The 17,845-nt window shown below is 56.9% G+C and overlaps 7 protein-coding genes across 7 annotated transcripts; 2 read left to right on the forward strand and 5 right to left on the reverse strand.

Moving 5' to 3' along the window:
* Positions 1-850: 850 nt before the first annotated feature.
* CGCA056_v014168 (uncharacterized protein) lies at positions 851-1,690 on the forward strand (the record flags this gene model as incomplete). Its single annotated transcript, XM_037329410.1, has 1 exon — positions 851-1,690. The coding sequence occupies one exon, from the start codon at positions 851-853 to the stop codon at positions 1,688-1,690; it is 840 nt and encodes a 279-aa protein (XP_037171903.1).
* Positions 1,691-2,095: 405 nt separating this feature from the next.
* Positions 2,096-5,398, reverse strand: CGCA056_v014169 (Adenylate-forming reductase Nps11; the record flags this gene model as incomplete). The annotated part of the gene is made up of 3 exons (XM_037329411.1): positions 2,096-2,551; positions 2,607-5,060; positions 5,123-5,398. 3 exons carry the CDS (start codon positions 5,396-5,398, stop codon positions 2,096-2,098), a joined length of 3,186 nt encoding a protein of 1,061 aa, XP_037171902.1.
* Positions 5,399-6,278: 880 nt separating this feature from the next.
* dak1-0 (Dihydroxyacetone kinase 1) lies at positions 6,279-8,178 on the forward strand (the record flags this gene model as incomplete). Its single annotated transcript, XM_037329412.1, has 4 exons — positions 6,279-6,381; positions 6,449-7,213; positions 7,266-7,511; positions 7,568-8,178. The coding sequence occupies 4 exons, from the start codon at positions 6,279-6,281 to the stop codon at positions 8,176-8,178; spliced, it is 1,725 nt and encodes a 574-aa protein (XP_037172488.1).
* A 239-nt stretch (positions 8,179-8,417) lies between these two features.
* ASG1-2 (Activator of stress genes 1) lies at positions 8,418-11,253 on the reverse strand (the record flags this gene model as incomplete). Its single annotated transcript, XM_037329413.1, has 5 exons — positions 8,418-8,477; positions 8,535-8,960; positions 9,013-9,424; positions 9,478-9,909; positions 10,028-11,253. 5 exons carry the CDS (start codon positions 11,251-11,253, stop codon positions 8,418-8,420), a joined length of 2,556 nt encoding a protein of 851 aa, XP_037172489.1.
* Positions 11,254-12,234: 981 nt separating this feature from the next.
* Positions 12,235-13,483, reverse strand: CGCA056_v014172 (uncharacterized protein; the record flags this gene model as incomplete). Its single annotated transcript, XM_037329414.1, has 4 exons — positions 12,235-12,282; positions 12,356-12,915; positions 12,984-13,067; positions 13,132-13,483. 4 exons carry the CDS (start codon positions 13,481-13,483, stop codon positions 12,235-12,237), a joined length of 1,044 nt encoding a protein of 347 aa, XP_037172487.1.
* A 349-nt stretch (positions 13,484-13,832) lies between these two features.
* Positions 13,833-15,688, reverse strand: CGCA056_v014173 (putative transporter; the record flags this gene model as incomplete). The annotated part of the gene is made up of 5 exons (XM_037329415.1): positions 13,833-14,195; positions 14,265-14,464; positions 14,518-14,954; positions 15,013-15,317; positions 15,398-15,688. The coding sequence occupies 5 exons, from the start codon at positions 15,686-15,688 to the stop codon at positions 13,833-13,835; spliced, it is 1,596 nt and encodes a 531-aa protein (XP_037172397.1).
* A 421-nt stretch (positions 15,689-16,109) lies between these two features.
* On the reverse strand, positions 16,110-17,190 carry CGCA056_v014174 (putative 4-hydroxy-2-oxoglutarate aldolase; the record flags this gene model as incomplete). Its single annotated transcript, XM_037329416.1, has 3 exons — positions 16,110-16,545; positions 16,596-16,688; positions 16,736-17,190. The coding sequence occupies 3 exons, from the start codon at positions 17,188-17,190 to the stop codon at positions 16,110-16,112; spliced, it is 984 nt and encodes a 327-aa protein (XP_037171424.1).
* Between the last annotated feature and the right edge of the window lie 655 nt (positions 17,191-17,845).

Genomic DNA, 17,845 nt, shown 5'->3' on the forward strand with positions numbered 1-17,845 from the left:
AGTACGGTACTATATTTTCGTTCCTTAATTCTGCACTTTTTCTCGCCCACTCGCAATCATATTGCCGGCGTATTTGGTATCTAGGCATCCTTCGTACTACATTCGCAGTTGTCAAACAAGCTTGGCCCCATATACAGAGGACACTCTGACGCATTGATGCTAGCCTCAGGACAAACTGAAGGAGCCAACTACGATATACATGAATCCCGGAAAGTCCGAGAAGAGTGGAGAGGGGAAGGGCCCGCGAGAAGATGAGAATGAGACACAACAACATAAGTCACGGAAGCGTCCAGGGGATTCATCGAATCCCTTGAATAAGCGCCCCGAGAACAACGGCGCTTATAGAGTCCACCGGAAAAATCGAAAGTATCCCGACATTTCCTACATAGGTCCTGGTGGGTATCCGTTGCCCGATCACATGGCAGATTATTCATATTCCCATCCACCACCGCCACCGCCACCACCGCCGGAAGCAAAACCAAACCCACCACCCAAAGTGCGTCCACTGGCAACATCACAACCACATCCATATCCTGCAGCACGTCTACGACAACCCCCAACAGGCAGGAATATGAATGGGGCATGGTTACCACCTTTCCACCAACCTGGATATCGGCCTGTTCCGCATCTGAATGTTGCACCAGGCTGGTGGAATGACGTGCCCCCCGCCCACTTCGTGCTCAACGTCCCAGTCAACCAGCCAACTGCCCCGCCACCATATCCTTATCCTCATCCGCTGCCACAAGCTCCTTACGTCCATCAGGGTCCTCCGAGATATGGCCAAGGTTTCCAAGAACCTAACTTCGTCCCTGTGTTTCGACCGAAACCACGCCAACCACGAATTGAAGACATGCCTCCGTGCGTTGATTGCGGCATAGGACTGGTTCAAGAACAGGTGCGATACTTGCTTAGTGACAAGGAGCACGAAAAGTCCAAGAAAGCGAGGAGAAAGAAGGAGCGAGCAGCAGCCGCAGCACAACAGGATGCTGTGGCAAAGAACGTGGCGTTCGTGCGCGATGAGTTTGGGAGATTTTTGGAGGATAGTGTCAGGGATGTCTTGGTGCGACGTCGGGGTCGTTCAAGAGACCTGGATATTGACCCGGAGGCACATCGAAGAGCCATTCCGCTGGAGTATCGCCGATCAAAAACGCCTATAGCAATGACTCAGGACCTTTTGGACTCATTGGAGAGGGGCCGGGCTCTGGAGCAGTCAGAATTGACTTTGCAACAAATTACCGAGTTGATCAGTCGAACTCGAGGGCTAGACCTTCAATCTTCGAAAGGCGATACCGAGGACGAGCGTCAAAAACAATTGGAATCGCTTCAAGCTCAAGTCGACTGGTTGGAAGCGAGAACAGTGCCATACGAGCGCAGGCCCGAGCTGATCATGGATCACCCTACATTCCCAGATGCTCGTTTTGCTGACGCACGGCAACACTTAGGACGCACTCACAGTCAGCCTCCCCGCGGCCGCCAGCATGAGAGGTACTTTATGAATCAGAGGGCTCGCACACCTCGGTCGCGCAGCCGACGGAGGCCGTACCAGTTTGTGGGCGAGGAATTGCACTCTCCCTACGACGATGGACTTTATTCAGATAGCTATGAGGGACTTCCCGAGCTGCGTCGTAGGCGTCCTCAACGGTATCACATACCATTTGCGCCCGAAGTTGCAGATTACTACAAATCCTAGGATTGAACAGTTTGATTGTACATTTTGGCTGGAAATCCTGTCAATTATTGCCCAAGTTGAAGAGAAATGAGAACTTAATATCTAAACATTGACTCCCTGCCCAAGCTGTGCACTCGACAAGACGGCCTGGATGTCAGAAGCCCAGAGAAATCCAGATGGTTTGACCAAGACAATGACACTCAATCTCACCTATCGTACTTCACAGGAGGTTTCGGACTGAGATGTGACTTAATGTCGGCGATTTCGCTTCTCCGAGCTCCAGACAATCAAGGCCGGCAGACATGGACGTAAAGGACCAATTTCTTCATCATATTGATATCAACCTGTAAACATTACTCAAGCCCCCATAATAGATCATGCCAAACGCCATTAATGAAGTCCCAGGATATCTAAGAAACAAGCCATCTACCACTGCGTCTCCATCCACCTAACCATCTTCTCAACAAGCCCGCTCCCCACAACATCCCATCCTTCTCCAACAGCAGGACTCCTCTCTCCTGTCCGCTGTGTCTCAAACACCAACCCCTCACGACCTGGCCTGTCGTTGTCATACTTCTCCTCAAAGAAGCGCAGAAGCTTGTACGTCGGGTTCCGCTCCGGGTCGGGGTCCGAGTCGCGCATGCGACGCACCCACTCGCGCTGCGAGACGATCTGGAACTCGAGGCCGGCGGCGCGGAGGGCGCGCAGGAAGTCAAAGGTCCAGTGGAAGAGCTTTGGGTTCTGGACCTGGTAGACGAGGCTGAGGTCCGCGTCGTCGGGGGATGCTGGGGGCGCGCCGCAGGAGGAGCAGCGGCTGCCGGTGAGGTTGGCGAGTTGGAGGACTGCGAGGGCCATTTTGTCGGCGGGCATCCATGAAGGGGTCTATGAAGATCGTTAGTATGGATTTCCTTTCTGTGACTGTAATGTTGTAACTTACCTCGTCAAGAGCAGGCAGCGCCTTAATCACCTTGGCGCTGCGAATCATCAACGGAATGGCTTCCGTCTGGTTCCAAACACCACCCTCAGAATCGCCCACAATCTGTCCCAAACGCAACACACGCGCCGTCATCCCGGTCTTGGTCGCCGCCGCCTTGACGACGTGCTCCGTCACAACCTTGGACCGCGCATAACCCATGTTCTGCGCGTGCTCGAGGTTCTCCACATACGTTTCTTTCACGCGCGCAGGAATAGGTGTCCCCGCGGCCGCCGAGATGGACGAGCAGAAGTAGAACCGCGCAGGGTTGACCGTCTCGGCGCCGAGGCAGATGTTGAGCAGGTTGTGAACGCCGCGGATGTGTTGCGCCTCGAAGCTCGCGACGCCGAGGTTGAAGTTGACGGCCCAGGCGGAGTGGATGACTGTCGTGAGCGTCTTGCGCAGCTCGGCGGCCGCCTCGGGGGTGAGCCCGAGGTCGGCTTGGCCAAGGTTCGTCGGGAGGTACTTCACCTTGGCCTTCTCGGCGTCGGAGAGGACGAGGCCCTTGGGTGCGAGCGAGGCGAGCACGCGGGACTCGGCTTCGGAGGGGGAAGAGGCTCGGGCGAGGCAGTAGACTGTCTTGACGTAGGGCTGGCGCACAACCTGGGCGAGGAGGTGCGCGCCGAGAGAGCCAGTGGCGCCGGTCAGGACGACGGTCTCGCCGTCCGGGGTTATGGTGCCGGGTTTGCGCTCGCTGAAGTCGGAGTACTTTGCGATGAGCTTCCTCATCACCTCAATCTCGTCCTCGGCCTCGGCGGCCTCGCCGGTGCGGAGAGAGTGGACATGTTTGGCGAGGGCGACGACGTTGGGGAACTCGAAGACGACGTTCTGGCCGAGGGTCTTGCCGCCGAGGTTGACGCCGCGTTGGATGTGGCCCCGGGCGGTACTGGCCTGGAGGCTGTCTACACCGGCCTCGAAGAAGTCGGTCTCCTTCTGCAGGGCCTCGAAGCCGAGCTTGCTGCGGAAGAGGTCGAGGAGGTGGTCCTCCAGCTGGGGAAGGTCGAGCGAGACGAGCTCGCCGCCGACGTCGTCCGTAGGGGCCTCGAAGCGGCGGTAGACGTCCTCGATGAGGTCGGCGAACTGCTTGTAGAAGGCAGCGCGGATGACGGTGCCCTTGTCGGTGCGGGGGTATTCCGTGCCGATGTCGACGACCTCGATCATCTCCGGGGAGACGCGGCCGAACGCCTCGGCGCGCGCGTTGGCCTGCTCGATGACCGGGCTGAGGGTCTTGAGGATCTCCTCCTTGGACAGGTCCTTGGCGTTCTCGCTGGGGATGATGATTAGGCCGGGGATGGACTTGCCGACGCCGAAGACGACGACCTCCTGGACGAGCTCGTGCTCGCGGATGTGGTTCTCGTAGGGGATGGGGAGGACCTTCTCGCCGTTTACGAGGGTGACGCGGTCATCGAGACGGCCGAGGTACCGCCAGGCGTCGGGGATGGTAGGATGCGGGACGAAGGTATCGCGGGTGCGGTATGAGTTGGGGGCCGGGTCGTCCGAGTTGGACATGACCTTTGACGGGAGGCCATCAAGAACGACACACTCGTAGACATCGCCTGCGATGGGGATCATGCGCAGCCAGGGCTTGGCCGAGGCGAGGGGGCGCATGTAGTTCCAGTACTTGTCTCCGGGCTCACGGAACGAGGTCATGAGCTGGCCCATCTCTGTTGCACCGTAGTGTCCGACGAGATACACACCCTCCTCGACGAGACGGTCACCGAGGTCATCGGGACAACTGCTGCCGCCATACAGCACCAGCCTAAGCTTCTTCAGCGCCTCAATGCCGCCCTCAGTCTCTGCGAGCAGCTTCAATGCGTACGGCACGCAATGCAAACTTCCCGGCTCCGTCGCAGCCATGGCTTTCACCAGCGTGGTCCCCGAGAGCGGCAGGTTAGCGTTGTAGATGGCGATCCTGTGTCCCGCGACGATGGCGCGGAAGAGCGTTGAGATGCCGTGGTTGTGGAACAGCGGCAGCGTCAGGAAAGCGCGGTAAGGGATGCCGCTCGAGTAGTTGGAGACGCAGGCGGCGTGCGTCTGGAAGATGGGCTTGGGCAGACCCGTCGAGCCGGATGAGTGGACGATGAAAGAGATGCGCTGGGAGGCCTTGGGGTGCGAGAAGATGGGGAAGCGCTCGCCCGAGGGCGTGGGCAGGTCGTAGTCGACCCTGTCGAGAATGCTGAACGATGAGATGGGGTATTGCTCGCTGATTTCGGAGGCTATGCTGCTGTAGCGGTCTGAGATGACGACGCGGTTGCAGTTCGTCTTCTTGAGGAGATTAACGTAGGCCTCAGGGGAGAGACGCGTTGAGAGGTAGAGCACCGCGAAGCCCATCCTTGACAGGGCGAACATGGTGACTACATAGTTGATATCTGAGTTGGCAAGAAGCGCGATAACCTCTGCTTGGGCTGAGTTTGGGTTCTGGTCATGGTGAGTATTACAGACGCTGGGGGTGGTCTCAATGAGACAATGTAGATGCATACCTCTGGGAGAAGCCCAGCTTGGGCATATTTGCGCGCGGCTTCATCGGCAAACCGATCAAGGTCCTTGGCGGTATAGTTGACATAATCATCTCTTCCACGGGCCGTTGCCGGGTATGCCAGAACATCGACATCTGGTGCCTCCTCTACCCTTCTCAAAAGAAGGTCTGTGACGGTCCTGGGTTGCTCGACGGGCTTGACAGTCTCGACGATCTCAACTGTCGGCTTCTCAGAGGTGAGGAGTGACCTCGCCGCCACGCCTTCCGTGTGAATCGCCATGGCTGACAAGGTAAGGTATGAGACTGGGGGAGGTAAATGAAAGTATGAGTGAGAATGGGCTCAATCGGGAATCATGCAAGTGAACGAACTTGAGAGAGAAGACGAGCCGGTATTAAAGTCTTCAACATTAAGTCGCCAGCGTACTCATCCAATTCATCCGTGGCGCAATAGTGACTTGAAGACGGTTTTGGAGAACAGAGCCAGAGCCCAGAAGCAAGCCTCTAATATCCTTTCACCATCTTCTGCACATCCAGGCAGCCCCCCATGTCCTTTCCCATGTTCGTCTGGTTCCTAACAAACACGCACTTCCGTCCCTCCTGTTCGCGGTGCTTTGCAGCTAGACAGCCACCTAGGCCAAACACCCTCGCTCCCGGTGGCAATGGAAAATTACCGTCCGCGCCTGTGCTGTGCCTATGCTGCTCACAGCAATCTCTCAAAGGGGTCACGGGTGCGTGCCGAGACAACCGACGGAAAAGCACACCGGGCCCTGGAAGACACGGAAAAGCACCACACCGGCTACCGGCCGAGACGCACGGGCCAATTCCGGAGAGCCATGTGCCGGTGGCTTTCACCCCCTTCCCGTCGTCCCGTTGCCCTCCTCCGAGTCGATCGGATCGGAAGCTGGGAGTATTTCCGACTGATGGCTGGGTCTCTGTGGAGGAATCCGCCGAGTTGTCAGAACACGCGGGGAGATGTGCGGGGGGAGTCGGACGATGTTGCTGTTGGAGGGCCACAGTTGCGGGGTTTCGCCAGTTGAAGGAGAGGGGTATTATTGTTTATTATGAGAAGGCTTCTGGCCAGCGCGCGTGGAGAGACGGTCATGAGCGATTGTAGTATTGCCTCTTGTTGAGAATCTGTTTATTTATTTTGTGAAGAAAAGATGTCTCAGCACTTTTACGACGAAGCAGAGGACCTCGTTCTCGATGCCCTCGAGAGCTTGGTGCTGCAACATTCAGGCCTAACCTTTGACAAGTCTAAGAAGAGTACGTGACTCTCACCTCATGATAGCGACTTTTATTCTTCAGACACTAACGATTCATGATGAAATAGCTGTGTGGCTCACCAATAATGACCCCCAGAAAGTCTCCATCCTCTCCGGAGGCGGCGCCGGCCACGAGCCCGCGCACGCCGGCTTCGTCGGCGACGGCATGCTCACCGCCGCCGTCTCGGGCTCTATCTTCGCCTCTCCCAGCGTCGCGCAGATCCTCTCCGGCATCTCCCGCGTAGCCTCCCCCGCCGGCGTCCTGCTCATCATCAAGAACTACACCGGCGACGTCTTCCACTTCCACTTGGCCGCTGAGAAAGCGAAGGCCAGTCTCGGCGCGCCCGTCGAGGTGCTCATTGTCGGCGACGACGTATCCGTCGGCCGCAAGAAGAGCGGCAAGGTCGGACGGCGCGGGCTGGCGGGGACGGTGCTGGTACACAAGATCCTCGGCGCGTACAAGGAGACAGGCGCATCGTTGGCGGATGTGTTGAAGCTGGGCAAGACGGTGACTGAGAACTTGGTGACGGTTGGTGCGTCGCTAGAGCATGTGCATATCCCTGGTCGCGAGGCCGCGGCGCCGTCGGCTGGGGATCAGGTTGAGCTCGGCATGGGTATTCACAATGAGCCCGGGTGCCAGGTCCTGAAGCCCAGGCCGGAACTGCCGAAGCTGATTGACCAGATGTTGACGCAGCTTCTGGATCCCAAGGACTCTGACAGAGCCTATGTTGACTTCTCTGATGCGAAGGATGTTGTTCTGTTGGTGAACAACTTGGGTGGTGTTTCGCCGCTTGAGTTTGGCGGAATTACTGCCAAGGTCGTCAATGCTCTCGGTAAGAGTTGGCTCCTGTGATTATGACAAGGGAAATTGCTGATCGTTCAAAGGCGCCAAGGGACTCAAACTGGCTCGTGTCATTTCGGGAACGTACATGACGAGTCTCAACGGCCCCGGCTTCAGCATCACCCTGCTCAAGGCCACCCCTGATATTCTCAGGTACATCGACGCCAGCACCGACGCCATCGGCTGGGCATACTCGCCGCGCAATGAGACGGCCAGCGACCCCAAGCAGCGGATCACCGAGAGCGCGGACGCTGGCCACGGAGCAGACGGCGCAAAGAGCGGAGTTGAGTGTATGTTGAAAACCCACCTTCGCTCCTTATTCCCTAACTGACAATCTTTGACATAGTGAACGTCGACGTCTTCAAGAAGGTCGTCGCCGAAGCAAGCAAGCGCATCGAACATGCCGAGCCCCAAATCACCGACCACGACACCAAAGTCGGCGATGGCGACTGCGGCGTCACCCTCCTGCGCGGCGCCAAGGCCGTCTCCAAGTATGCGTCATCCACCGCCCTCACTTCCGACGCCGTCCGCACGGCCATCGACTTGACGAATGTGATCGAGGACAACATGGACGGCACCTCGGGCGCCATCTACAGCATCTTCTTCGCGGCGCTGTCGTCGGAGCTGCGCAAGGCGAGCGCGGGCGTGCTCGACACGAAGGCGTGGACGAAGGTGGCTGTCGGTGCGCTGGGGACACTGCAGCAGGCGACGCCGGCTAGGCAGGGAGATCGCACGCTGTTGGATGCGTTGGAGCCGTTTGTGAAGACGCTGGAGCAGACGGGGAGTGTGAGCGAGGCTGTGAAGGAGGCAAGGAAGGGGGTGGAGGCTACGAAGGGGATGGCTGCGAGCTTGGGTAGGGCGGTGTATGTGGAGGAGTCTGCGTGGGGGAAGGTTCCTGACCCGGGAGCCGAGGGCGTGTTGGCTATCTTGGAGGGACTTGAGGCGGCGACGTCTTAGCAGGGGTCACGATGATGAATTTGTTGGCGGAGCCAGAGTTGTAAATATTTGAAGGTACAAGCTAATGCGTTTGATGATGATTGTAACACGTCTTGATTGATAAGACTGGGTCTTTCCAAGGATCATACAGCCAGCACATATCGATTGTGCCTGGGCAAGACCATGTCTCGCCTGATATCAAAGTACATATTTCGCCATCTATGCAATAACCAGATCTTCTCCGACGACAAGGGTGATATTTAGAATCTTAGTGAGTCGTCATTTAGCAATGCTTCCAAGCCCCCAAAGCCAGACGTGACCTGCGCAGGAAAGTTTAGTCAAAGGTTCGCAGACACAAACATCGAGCAACAACTTACCATGGAATCGAATTGACCCCAGCTGGTCATGTCAGCTAGCGAGCTACTTGGGCTAGCATCGAACCCCACAAAGTCCTCGGTGTGAGCGACGTCCGAGAAGTTGATTCCTGCCAGGTGATCAGGCTGTTGGTTGTGGACATCTTCTGCCGCACGAGCTGCCAAAGACCCGCCACCATTCTGGTTATTATGGACTGGGGGGCTATGGAGGCGTTCAGTCTGTCTAAGAGCTTCCGTCCGGAGCTCTTCCAACACTAGGCAGTACCGCGCGGCCAGCTGGGACTCGTTGTCCGCGAGCGTGGCGAGCTGTGTCTGGCAGCGTGTCGCGGCGGCGAAGTAGGACTGCCACGTCTCTGCGGGCGCCGTCCGCTGCTGTATTGTGTAGACATAGAGAACGACGACGGCGGAGAACGCGAAGTAAGATGTGAACTGGGCCGGTATTAGCAGGACTCTGCAAAACGATGTAAATGAGATGTCTGACCCAGAATGCACGGAACAGCTGGCCTGCCTGGATCAGGTCGTTCACTGTATCTACAACATGCATGGCCGCGTCCAAGCACGCCTGGACGCTGTCGCCGGCTTGGTCCTTGTGTGGTACACTTCGACGACGGCTCTTGCCGTTCCGTTGTAACCTCGCAAAGTTGCTGAGGAGGAACGGCCGGTGGGTTAGTATCATGGCGTGCCAGTAGGCTAGATTCAAAACGTTTCTTTGTCGTTGGAATATTGGTATGAGAAGGGCCATGTTGATGCCGTCGTCGAGAAACTGCGAGAGCTCGGCTCGCCATTGCTTCAGGTTCTGCGAGTACTTCGCTGCCAAGGCGCAGCGGTTGGAGAATGAGGAGGGGCGGATGGAGTAAAGATCTCTCAAGATCATGCTCACTATTCGTGAAAGCCTACCTCGAGTCAGTGTCTCATGCAACACACATGCGGGACGGTCCGCACTTACTTGACGTGAGCCACGGGAGCCAGCATAAGCGACTGCCCGCGTCCCATGCGGGGTGTGATGTGGTCCGCATGCAGATCGCCGTCTTCCGAGCACGACGGGAGTTCCTGGTCGATGTCTTCATCGTGGAACGTCCTGGGCCGGCCCAGTGCGGCGCTGAGGTAGTTGTCGAGGCTGTACGCGCACCAGAACGTGCGCCGACGACACTCGAGCTCAATGTAGTTGTACGCGCCCGCCGGGTCGGCGTGGCGGTTCCTGTTGAGGCCGATGGCGAGGGCCAGGTGTCCGACGGTGCCGAAGAGACTCCAGCAATGGTTGATGCGGGACTGTGATAGTAGCCAGAAGCACTGGCATAAGCGAGCCTGTACGCTGGCTAGGCGGACGGCACCGCGCTCTTTGGATAGCTGGTGATCTGCAGCCAAGAAGTATCGAGCGCTGGGTCGGGTGTGTTAGACCAGGGGCTTTGGTTTGTGACAAACATGCGTGACGGGTGCGACGACGGATATGATGTGTTCCCCAAACAGAGGGCAGTAAAAGCAAACATGAAACTTACCTGACGTCCGCGTTTTCACGGGTCTGAGTGGTGACCATGTACTCCTGGGCCTGCGCAAACACCATAAATAGAACGGCCCTCCGCGCGGGAGCATCCTCCTGGCTCTTCATCGCGCCGTTGGTGGCATAGAACTCTTCAAGCCAGCCTTCGACGGTGGGGCGATGGAGGAAGCGGTGCGTTGGCACGGCGAAGTCAAAATATCTCTTGAGCAGCGTTGTCGCCTCATCCTTGGACAGCAGGACGCAGAAGGCGCCGCTGGGGTCAAAGTCAGGGAGAGGGGCATCACCAAAAGTGAAAATGGAGGAGGCTTGTGAGAAGGAGACGGCCTGGTGTAACCTCTTCTGGACCCTCAATAAGAAAGACACTCCAGAAGAGGGGCCGACATAGTGGCCCTGGAGGTCTGTCTGCGTAGGTTCAGGAGACGCCCGCGAAGGAGGCTCGGCAGTCCCCGCGCCGACGCTGCCAATGACAAGATTCGATCCGTTCATGATGCTTTCCTCTTGTTGATGATCGTGCTCATGGTCAACATCAGGCTCTCCGACGTCGACGACGATGGATGCCATCAGGGCATCTTCGCCAGCCGCACCAGATGATCCGGAGACGGCACCACCAGCGGAATTGCTGCTGTTCGAGCCGTTTCCATGCGTTCCCGCAGGCGGCGGTACCGAGACGTCGAGGCCGTCGAGGTCCATTCGGGCGACATCTTCCCGAGTTGCCACGGGCGGCTGGCGCCCGCGTGCATAAGACGCGTTGTACGTGCAGTGGGACTCGGTGCGGATGCACAGCTCGCACGGCTGGATCCCCGTGCAGCGGATCTTGCGCTTCTTGCACCTGTCGCAGGCCCGGGTGACGCGGACGCGTTCCTTGTCGCGGTGGCGCCGACGTCTGCCGCTGTCTGGCAGAGGCGTCGTGTTGGACGGGTGTGTTAGGGGTGGAGAAGCCAGTTGCTGGTTGTTCCCGTTCGTGTTGTTAGTGGTATTGCCGTTGATGCTTGATCCGTTGATGGTTCCGTTGCCGTTGATGGAGCTGGTGCTGTGGTGTCGTTGGCCGTGGTTATCCAGGACATGCTGGTGATGATGATGTGAGTGGGAATGGCGGCGGTTCCCGCCATTCATGGTGCTGCTGCTGCTGCTTGCGGCAACGTTGATGCTGCTGGCATTGCCGATGTCGCCTGTGCTCCCGATGCCGATGCCGACACCGGAGCCTTCGTCAGAGTCCAGGTCCATTGCCGGAACCTCAGCCTAGCTCTGCTCTTCTCCGTCAAGGCCCAGAGGGCGGAGGAGACGGGCAGACGGACGGACGGCGGAGCGCGGATGCGGGTGCGGTTGTGCAGTGCCCGGTTCAGCCCCCAGCAACGCAAACTAACAGCGAGCAATTTGGCGCAGCGGCGGCGGCGGCAGACTCCCCTGATCCTGCTGCTGCTGGAGACACGGAAACATGGCCCTCGAGCGCACGCAGACTCAGAGTGGGAAATGGGTGGAAGGGGAAAAGAGAGGGACCCAGGGCGGGAACGTGGAGGAACGGAAATGTCACCTCATTCTTAATCCTTTTGGGAATGGGGAGACAATGCGGGGTACCCGGCCGCCCCCATTTCTTAGTCTCCCCCGGTTGGGACGGGCATCCTTGCGGGACATGGCTATGCTCTTGCGGGGAGATGCCCCGGGCGCCCGAGTCGAATGATTGTGTTTTGTTTTCATAGAATGGTGGTATTGGCACGAGGAGCAGACTGGATTGGAGGGAGGGGCACATGCGAAGAGTCAAGGGTTTTGTCTGTGTCTGTACAGTGAAGTGTGTTGGGGACATGGGGAAGAGGAAGAACACGAGATCCCGGAGATGAGCCTGTGTTTGGGTGTAATAGGGCCACAGGGATGAAGGTCGCCCTCTTCAGCCTCAGAAACGTGGAAGCAAAGGAAGATTGTTCTAGAGCTGCTTCCGGCGAGTAAGTCATTTCAGAACAACCAGGGATCTGCAGACGCACGCACCAACATGGACCAAGTGAGTCTGGGGTAGGTAGCCAACAGGGTTATATATATCCAGACGCGCGAGGAGGTGGCGTGTTTAATCAGGTTTTTGTCTGTTTCTGTTGGCGGTAGTTTGACGAGGTCATCAGTAAGAAGGCGTGTTAATTGCTGGGTTTGTTCTACTATCAAGACCTTCATCAAACTCTGAATTCATGACAACGTTTCTGATAATAGTAATCGATCCATTTAAAAGATCGCCACCGCGTTGGGAGGACTAGCAACGCCTCCAGGCACCTAAAGGTCGCGAGTAAATAACAAATTCATCTTCACCTCGTCTAATGAAGCCAGTTAGGGTCACCAGACTCACCTTCAATGGCACGCTGCTCACGAAGAACGTCCACCTCTTGAGCTCCTCGCACTTGACACTCAACGCCTCGAGATCAAACATCTCCCCAATCGGCAGTCCCCATCCGCCCAGCAGCCACTGATGCAGCAAACCTCCGCTCTGCATCTCCTCCTCCCACGCCTCGCCCTTCCACACCCCTCCCACGGCGGTATGAGGCCCCGCGATGGGCGCCCTCTCGAAGCTCGGCGCGTCGCCCGCCACGGCCGCAAACCCAGTCTCCCAGATCCACCGCAGCACGTCCTTGGTCGGCTCGACGCCGAGGAAGTCGGGGCTCGCGCGCGCGGCGACGGCCTTCTGCGCGGCGTCGTCTTTGGCGTTGTAGCCCGACGTGAAGCCCGAGCGGATGAGCAGAATGTCGCCGGACTGGAAGGTGACGTTCTGCTCGGCGGCGACCTGCTTCAGGTGCTCGAGGGTGATGTCGCTGCTCGTGAAGGCGTCGAGCGGGAGTGCGTGCCGGGCGCAAAAGCTTGCGTAGTCGAGCAGGACGCCCCGGCCGACGATGCCACCCTGCTCGACCCAGGCTTTTTTGTTTATTAGTTAATGAAACAAATGCAGCGCAGCGCAGAGACCGCGGCGCGACACGACTCACCGTCGATGCCGATCTTTTCTTGATTTTCCAGGTCGTCTTGAGTCGTGTTGTTGTAGTACCGCTTGGCTTTCTGGTACCCTTCGTCTGAAGCGTTAGCTGCTTGATCCTTGTTCATGTCCTGCTGCCCTGAAGCATCATCACTAAATACCGTAGTGCCTGAACCCGTCCCACTGGCTGCTGCACTGCGTGTTGAAGTGCAAGATGTCGTCGTTGACCGTCCTCTTCTCCCCACTGGGATGCGCCCGGTTGACGAGCTTCGACTCAAACGGTGTCCGATCGAAACTCGGCTGCGAGGGGTTGTTGAGCGACCAGTCCAGCGACACGCGCTCACCAGTCTTGATCTCTGATGCTGCTGCGGCGGCGACGATGGCTGGGGTCAGAAGGTTCAACGCCCCTAAGCGATCGTCTTTGCCGTAAAGACCCCACGCGTTTCCGGGAGGACCATTCGGGTCCAGGGGCAGCGACGAGAAGGGCGGTCGGGGTGGTAAACTAGAAGACATCATGAGAGAGGTGATTCTCGCAAAGTGAAGGCAAACTGTTGGAGATGAGAACAAAGACGAGGTGCGTAGTGATTGTGCAAGTCAAGACTCCGAAAATCGCTATCGGGGTGAAATGCGCCGGCGTCGGGGAGCCGGCGCCCACTGCTACGCCCGACTTAAAACCACTACAAAGCGGATTTGTTTCCTGTCGATGGACGGACAGGGCTATTAATCAAGCTTTCGTGTCATTTGTCTTGATTACTCGGAAACAGAACTCAATTTGAGTTGGTTTTCATTAAACGCCAGTGGCATGGTTTCTCATTCCACTGCCCTACATGTCAAGTTTCATTCTGTCCAAGTTGATGTTGGCCTAATAGATGTATCTAAAGTTCATGTTCTCCTGATCTGTCAAGTCCCCAAACGCAGTCGCATCCAAGTCCACCTCGGCAACTTCACCCTGCGCCCGATCGCGCCGCTCATTCTCCCACTTTAACAGGAAGCGCAGCGCAATGACGATGACAACTTCAAACAGATGTGCAACAATCATGCTCCAGATGCCAAACTCGTACTTGGGCGCCTGGTCGGACTTGTAAAAGAAGGGACCGGCAATGTTCCCCACGCAGTAACCCAGGAAGAGGCATGCTGATGTGACGACCTTTTTGGTGTGTCCCGCAATGTTTGCTGTTTGGAGTGAGAGAAGCAGCACGAATGAAGCGTTGATGGATCCGGTCAACTGGAAAATCACAATGAGCTTTCTGCCGCGGGAAACTCCACTGGACATGCTGGAGTGATAAGAACTCACGTAGTAGCAGATAAGTCTCCCGACTTGCTGGTCGTCGGGCACGAATCGTAGTCCAAATGCACCAACGACGTTGGGGAGCAAGAACAGGACCAGCATGAAGCATCGATTGTTGGGAGGAAGTCTGTCGTTGATGAACACGCAGACTAGGATGGCAATGAAAATGAGGACGCCGTAGGGGACCTGAAGAACGGCTGTAATGACTGTGACAATTTAGCGTTGACACAGAATGACACCCAAGGTGACGGATACGCACGCGTAGAAAAGTTGAACCCCTTGACAATCAATGTCCCAAAGTTCGACGTCCCCCCGTTCACGATGGCCTGAAGCAGCGCAATCATAAAGAAGAAGTACAGCTTGAAGTCGGTGAACGCCTCCCGAACCTGGTACAGCTTCCACGTCTTGTTCTCGACGCCAGTCTGGTTCTCCCTCAGCCGCTCAATCACGATCTTCTTCTCGCGCTGCGAGAGTGCCTTGCTCATGATGGGGTTATCCGGGAGGAAGACGGCGATGACAATGCCCCAGGCGCAGCAGAGGGCGCCGACGATGATGAACTCGTACTTCCATGATGCCAGGGCACCCTTGATGTTGCCGATGCCGTAGCCGAGCAGGCCCCCGAGGGCGATACCGATGCCGTTGGCAGTGTACCACAGGCCAATTTTGATGGGTTGTTCGCGCCGGGTGTACCACATACTTTCATCCTGTTACTCGATATCTTTTAGGCCATTGAGGTAGAGGGGAAGAACTATACCTAGTGATGATCATGAAGGCAGGGTCAGCGCAGGCCTCCGCTGCACCGCTTATTGCTCTGAGCACAGCCAAGACTGTGAACTTCGGCGCAACGGCCTGAAGCATGAGAAAGGTGCCCCATGCGAAGATGTTAACGCCAAGATACTTTGCGATGGGAAATCTCTGCAGCAAGAAGTTTGTGGGCAGAGCCCAGGCGAGAAAGCCAAAGTAAAACACCGAGGATAGCCAGCTGTACTCTGCACCCTTTAACCCAAGGTCTTTTTGGATGCCAAAAATGGCTGCGTAAGACATGGTAGTCTTGTCAATCTTTTCACAATCGTCAGATTTAGCCCTGGTCAACGGATCTCTTGGCGAGAGGTCAAGCACCGCTTGGCAGATAGACTTACGTAGAACAAGGCGTAGCAAACTGAGATGTAAGGAAGAATCATCCAATCAACTTTGCGGACGAGCTTGCGGTCCTCCTCAGGGCCGATAGGTTCATGGATCCCGCCCACATTGTCGAAGAGCGCCAAGGCAACATCACCTCCAGTCTTAGAAAGCTTGAACTTTTGGAGGTCTGCCTCCTCTATGCTCTCTAGCTGGGCTGCCGAAGGCTTTGATTCGTTGATCCCATCGGTGTTGGCTGTGGTCTGTTGCTCTGGCTCAGGGCTTTCGTGTGGGTTCATGGCAAAAGGCATCTCTTGGATTATGATTCGACCAAAATAGCTGATTGAAAAGCCAGAATCAATGGTTCAACAGAGATTTGAACGTTTCGGGGAAGAGAAGAACTGCATCTTTAAACAGTTAATGGCAATGCGCCACACATTCCATACTCACACTTGTCAGAGCATCCTCCCCCATGGACCATCGATAACACGGCAGAAACGCTCCGGGGAAAGCACGGGGAAGCGTCTCGCTACCCCCAACGCTTCCGGATAGCTTGCCGGATGGACGCATATTGCAGTTGCTTTGGTCCACACAGCGTCACACTATCTCAAGACACGCAAAGGCGATCAGAGTGCTTTTCCGTTGCACGTTTCCAAAGAAAGGTCCACATTGTTCATCGTATCCAATCATGTATTCATAACCATCCCGCTATCTAGTCTTTACACGGGAGATCTACAGGGACTTCTCAATCTTGTCGATATCCGACAACAGCAGCGCATCCAGCGACTTCCACGTCGCCTCGGCCAGACGTCCCTTGAGCGGCAAACGACCTCCCTCAAGCGCGCCGAAGCCGGCCTTCTGAATGATACCCTCACGGATACCGATGATACCGGTCTTGCCGATGAAGTCCTCAGCGCGGGACACGGCGTACTGCAGGCGCTGGACCTCCTCGAGGGTGCCCTGCTCGACGGGGCGCTTCTCGGAGAGCGCGAACAGGCGCGAGACGGTCTTGGGGTAGAAGGCGGCGAGGCCGTCGATGACGCCCGCAGCGCCGAAGAGCACGATGGGTGCGAGCTGCTGGCCGAAGCCGCTGTAGACGCGGAACTTGGAGTGGTCGATGCGCGGGTCGGAGGAGACTTGGAGGTGGAGGGAGACGTTGCCGTGGGACCTGGGCGCGTTAGCTTTGGAAAGTGAGCGTGAGGCGGTTGTGAGTCTTACATCTTGCAGCCAACGATCTTGGGGTGCTGGGCGAGGTCCTTGTACGTATCGGGCTCGACGAGAACGTTGTTTGTGACGCCAGGGTAGTTGTACCTATTCCAGTCAGCTCATGCTTCACTTTCAATGAGTGGTGCACTTACACAAGGATGGGCAGCGGGCTCTTGTCCGCGATCAAGTTGTACCACCCCTTGATGTTTTCCTGGTTCGCCGCCGTGCCAAAGTATCCCGGCACCAGGACCAGACCCCATTGCGCGCCAGCCTTGGCGTAGTCTTCCAGCCACTCGAGCGTCTCGTCGACGCCGTTCGTGAGCACGCCGGCCATGATGGGGTAGTCTGGGAACCCGGCCTCCTCTAGGCCCTTCTTGACGCCGGCGACGAGCTCGATGCGCTCGGCCTTGTTCAGGTGAATGGCCTCGCCGGTCGAGCCGAGGAGGACCAGGCCGCGGATGCCATTCTTTGCGAGGTAGACGCTGTGCTTGACCTGCGTCTCGACGTCGACCTTGGGCTGGAGGGAGCCTGACGACGCGGAGGCGGGGTGGAAGAAGGTCGGGACAGGGACGAAAACGCCCGTGGGGGGTACTCTGACGTCGGCCATTGTGATGGATGAATTTACTCGGAAAGGAACAGGAATTGAGACGGAAGAATATGAGATGACGGGTATCACTTTTTGTTTTTTTGCTTTGCAGAGATTCTTTCAAACAAGAACGTTCAGTTTTGTTGACAGCAACCACCCCTCAATTGTACCACTCACGATGGGCAAGCAAACGTGTCAGAGCACCCCCGGTCTCGGTCCTCTCGGCAATTCCGCGAAGAGCCAGCCTGCGCTCCGGGTCCACCAGGATGGCGTTTCTCGGGGTGTGATGACGCGGGGGTGGAGACGCATGGCGTGAAGCAACATGGGGGGTAGACTCGCGCGGGGAACAGTCCGATACGCCACGCCGCGTCGGACGCCATCGGCTACATGAGCGGCAGCGTTGCTCAGAAGCGGCGGAAAAGAGGTTTACCTAATGCTCTTCTCCGTAACACGGATGGGCGGCGCCCCGAAGATGCGGAAACATTGCAGGAGAGGGACAACTGACGACAGCCTCAAACTGGGGATATAAGACGAGCCTGTGAAATTTTTGTTCATGTGGCTTTCTGGAGTGTGACATATGACCAGTTGAGTGCGGATAACGATCAGAATCATCCGATTTTCATTTCCTCAGACGTACTTCCGTGAACGGCACATTTTGAGATACCCTGAATCATTC

The sequence above is a fragment of the Colletotrichum aenigma genome (assembly GCF_013390185.1).
Source record: "Colletotrichum aenigma strain Cg56 chromosome Unknown KSG_Cg56_contig10, whole genome shotgun sequence".
Lineage (NCBI taxonomy): Eukaryota > Fungi > Ascomycota > Sordariomycetes > Glomerellales > Glomerellaceae > Colletotrichum > Colletotrichum aenigma.